Source organism: Physella acuta, unplaced genomic scaffold, assembly GCF_028476545.2.
Source record: "Physella acuta isolate Inbredline_101_S28 unplaced genomic scaffold, ASM2847654v3 ptg000597l, whole genome shotgun sequence".
In the NCBI taxonomy this organism is placed as follows: Eukaryota; Metazoa; Mollusca; class Gastropoda; family Physidae; genus Physella; species Physella acuta.
In genome coordinates, this window is record NW_026732116.1 from 57501 (window position 1) to 61626 (window position 4126).

The window sequence follows — 4126 nt, forward strand, 5'->3', positions numbered from 1 at the left end:
TTGAAAGAGGCGAGTCGTGGTAGAGGAAACAAGGAAGGGTCTAAAATGATTCTTTGCTTCCTTTTATTCGTTCATATGGGGTACTCACTAGCTGATAATCAAGGTATATATTTAAGTAAATTATTTATCATTTACTTTTATAACTAATATTTAAAAAGGAAATTCGAATTAAAACTAACGTGATCGTATGTAGTTGAGATACTTTTACACAATTGTTAGGCTGTAGTAGCGACTAAATTTATAAAAGGTATATATATATATATGTATATATAAATATAAATATAAATATATATATATATATATATATATATATATATATATATATATATATATATATATATATATATATATATATATATATATATATATAAAGTGTATAATTATGTGTCTTAAGATCATATTATACAAGGCAAATTTTCCCTGATCAACCAAACGGAATGGACGATGTTGGAACTCAACTCAACATTCGATGATGTGAGACACTTCTCTTGTGTCTCGCTGTGTCTCAGGGCAAACAAGACATGTTACAGCTATATGTTTAACGAGACATCGAGAGAATGCCATTTGGGTAGGTTCATAACATAGAGATTTATAGCATTATACACATTGTTTTATCATAGCGTTACTTGATATATTTTTCAATAATAATAATATAAATCAATATATACATACATATATATATATATATGTTACGGTCAAAGCCCGAAGTGCGGCCAATGCTAGGATTGGCCGGCCAATCCGCACATTGGCCGGCTCTCTTGGCCAAAGCCCGAAGAACTTAGCACTAAGATCGTATTTCGTACATTGGCCGGCCAATGCGCGCACTGGCCGGGACGTACTGGCCAAAGTCCGAAGCGCTTAAACTTGACAGCGTATTTTGTACATTGGCCGGCCAATGCGCGCACTGGCCGGTATGTCCTGGCCAATGTTCTATCTAGACTAAGATCGCATTTTCATTATGCTGGGTGCGTTTTCATTGAGAGTAACGTATTGTTTAGCTCTTGTTTATATAGCATTCTATATGCAAGGCGACATGGATCAAAAGGGCCGTCAGACCATGAGACAGACATAGCAGATGGCTGTCAAAAGAAAAAAAATGTAAATCCATGTTAGTTTCCATATATGGGCTCTCGATAAAATAGTTACTGAGGAAGATCTTGAGAACATTGAACAAGAAATGGAGGTTGCCATAAATGCAACGACATCCTCAGCTAACACATCTACTGCCGTGGCGGAACGTCCAGACCAGTTGCGTGACAATTATGTGGCCAACAGATTCTGTATAGTTTGTGAAAAACATTGTAGTGCAGCTCATTCTTTTGGATCCTGTGGCAACGATGTCCATGCTATTTGTGGAATACCCAATGAAGCAGACGAAGGATACGGAGGGAACATTACCTTCAGATTGTGTCACAACAAACAAGACATCATGGAACACAGGTCAGCAGCTCTTACTAGCTTGCAAACTCAAGGTGCTAAGATGCTTAAAACATCAAATACAAAATTTAAAGATGGTGAAGTGGGTGACAATGTACGCATCCGTTTTCCAGATGTTGACAGAGGTCACGGTGATCCCCGAAGCGTGATTGCAGTTGTCATGAGCGTCGAGGGCGGTTTCTAGAAATTAGGAACGGCACATGGTGTTCTAAAACAACTATATGCTAAAAGTGAGTTTTCAATTCTTCACGAAAAACTGCTCTTATTGTCGTCAGTTGGCACCGAGGAAAAATCACTACGAACCATCGCATCTTCACAATCATTGACTGGGGGCCAAGGCTACACTCGCTGCAATTGCACAATTAAGTGCACAACAAATCGCTGCAAGTGTAAAAATAACAAGCTGCTATGTAATTCTAAATGCCATAAAAGTTCAACTTGTTGTAACAAATGATGATATTGATAGATTGAGACTATAGGTCAATAAAAAATTTGAATGTTTCTGTCATTTACTTTAATTAATAATCAATAAAGACTTAATTTCATGATCCTTACGGCATAAAAAAAAACCAAAATCTGCTCATGATCTTCTAATTCAAACTTTGGCCGGTCGTCCCTAGCCAGATGATCTTCTTATAAAAGATTGGCCGGCCAAAGGCCGAAATCAAGCAAAGTTTCGGACTTTGACCGACCTATGGGAGGCGATATTGGCCAATGCGCGGATTGGCCGGCCAATCCTAGCATTGGCCGACTTCGGGCTTTGACCGTAACATATATATATATATATATATATATATATATATATATATATATATATATATATATATATATATATATATAGATGAATATTTAGATATAGTCTATTCTGTATGTACCATCAGGCTCCTGGGTTGTCCCATCTCGTACTTTAAACAGCACCATACAGGGAAAACTTTACTCAGTTGGCAAATACTGCAACACAAACAAAACAGTTTCCTTACAACCTGACGGCAATCTATCCAAATGTGACATTTGCTCTTGTACAGGTAATCCCTTATGGTTAATTATTTCAGTCATCTATTGTAACGTTTTTTATTTTCATTTTTTTGTGTAGTTAATCAATCATGAAAGTAATAGATAGTGTGATGTTAAATATAATTTCAAGTAAAACTTGTACTTAATATATTACCTACCTTATCCTACGAATAACAATTTACATGGACCACTGTTGCTAATGTGTTATCCTAAATACTATGAAAACACTCCTTTACGCCGGAGCAAAAAAAAAAAAATGAGATCTGACAATTTGTTGTATTTTCTTTTTATTTTAATTAAATATTATTCTTTTACAAAAAAATAAAAACACGGTTCTATATATTTTGGGAACTTCTTAACCGCTAAATGCGATATTAAGTGTCGGAAGCTGCACATCGCGATACTTTGTTGCAGAAGTGTCGTGGACTTATCATAGAGAAAAAAAATATATGTTACATACGTCAACGATAAATCATTGCTTCTTAATTTATGTTCGATAGAATATACGAATTAATACTTATGACAATGTTGGCTGTAATGAAAAAAACCGTAAAGTATCCCCTTAATGATATGATCAGCACTTTGCTAAGCCGCCTTTACTTTACCTACAATCAGTCAGGTACCCCTACGTGTTGGGTGGACTAAAGATCATTCTGTTGACTTAGACTTAGAAGGTAAATTCAAGTTTTAATCCGTGTCGTTTTCTATTATTACAGGCGATTGCCTAAGTCTTGGTAAACTTGATGTCCTTGGCCCTGTGACGTCACCAGTCTACGAGTCCTGCCGGGATGTTGTGACCTCTGACCCCCGACCTGTGGTGACACTTACATCCGGGCTAGTCGTCATGTGTGACACAGTCTCTGACGGCGGTGGATGGACCATCTTCCAAAGACGTTTTTCCCCACTTTTAAGTTTTAACCGTGGCTGGGACGAATACAAATACGGGTTTGGTAACGCATCGATGGGGGAATTTTATTTGGGGAATGAAAATATCTATTTCCTTATGACTCAAAAGAAATACGAACTAAGAATAGATTTCACTGACGATGTTAATAAAACATACGTCGCCAAGTATTCCAGCTTTCAAATTTTATCTGAATGTAACAACTACAGACTGTTAATAAGTGGGTACTCTGGCAACTATAGGGACAGCCTGCCCGCTCATAACAACATGAGTTTTAGCACGTATGACAGGGACAACGACATATCAAGCGGCAACTGCGCTCAGAGTTTTCATAGCGGGTTCTGGTTCTTTAATTGCTTGAATGCAAACCTGAATGGCGTGTATGGGAACTGGTTTGTCGATGGGATTTACTGGGACTACGTCAATAAAATTTACTTCACTGAGATGAAGATGAGAGCTAAAATTTAGAACGTTATTTAAACAGGGCTAATGCAGTTCAGTGTTAAGAACTGTATAGTTAATTTATTCTTCTTTTATTTCTTTTTCTTCGATCTTAATTTTTAGGGTTGGCGGGAATACCCTCCAACCCAATTAAGTATACGTGTCAACTGGCTTTGCGCCATGTGACGGTAATGTTTTCCTACCACCATCGTTGTTACAACCTCCACTCTACTTGATCTCCGCCTTTTCCTCCCCTCTTTTCTACCCTCCCCCCCCCCGGTCAGCTGGAATCCCAGGACCGTTAGACTGTTCAGTCGCTAGTTCTACATT

The 4126-nt window shown here is 37.5% G+C and overlaps 1 protein-coding gene across 1 annotated transcript; it reads left to right on the forward strand.

The window, feature by feature from the left end:
* The first annotated feature begins 444 nt into the window (after nucleotides 1-444).
* Nucleotides 445-3823, forward strand: LOC131947533 (microfibril-associated glycoprotein 4-like). Its single transcript, XM_059308778.1, has 3 exons — nucleotides 445-568; nucleotides 2319-2462; nucleotides 3168-3823. The coding sequence occupies exons 1-3, from the start codon at nucleotides 445-447 to the stop codon at nucleotides 3821-3823; spliced, it is 924 nt and encodes a 307-aa protein (XP_059164761.1).
* The last annotated feature ends 303 nt before the right edge of the window (nucleotides 3824-4126 follow it).

Coding starts and splice junctions, on each gene's coding strand:
- LOC131947533 (XM_059308778.1), top strand. CDS start 445: ATGTTGGAACTCAACTCAACATTCGATGATGTGAGACACTTCTCTTGT. Junction 569..2,318: donor ATCGAGAGAATGCCATTTGG/GTAGGTTCATAA, acceptor ATGTACCATCAG/GCTCCTGGGTTGTCCCATCT. Junction 2,463..3,167: donor TGACATTTGCTCTTGTACAG/GTAATCCCTTAT, acceptor CTATTATTACAG/GCGATTGCCTAAGTCTTGGT.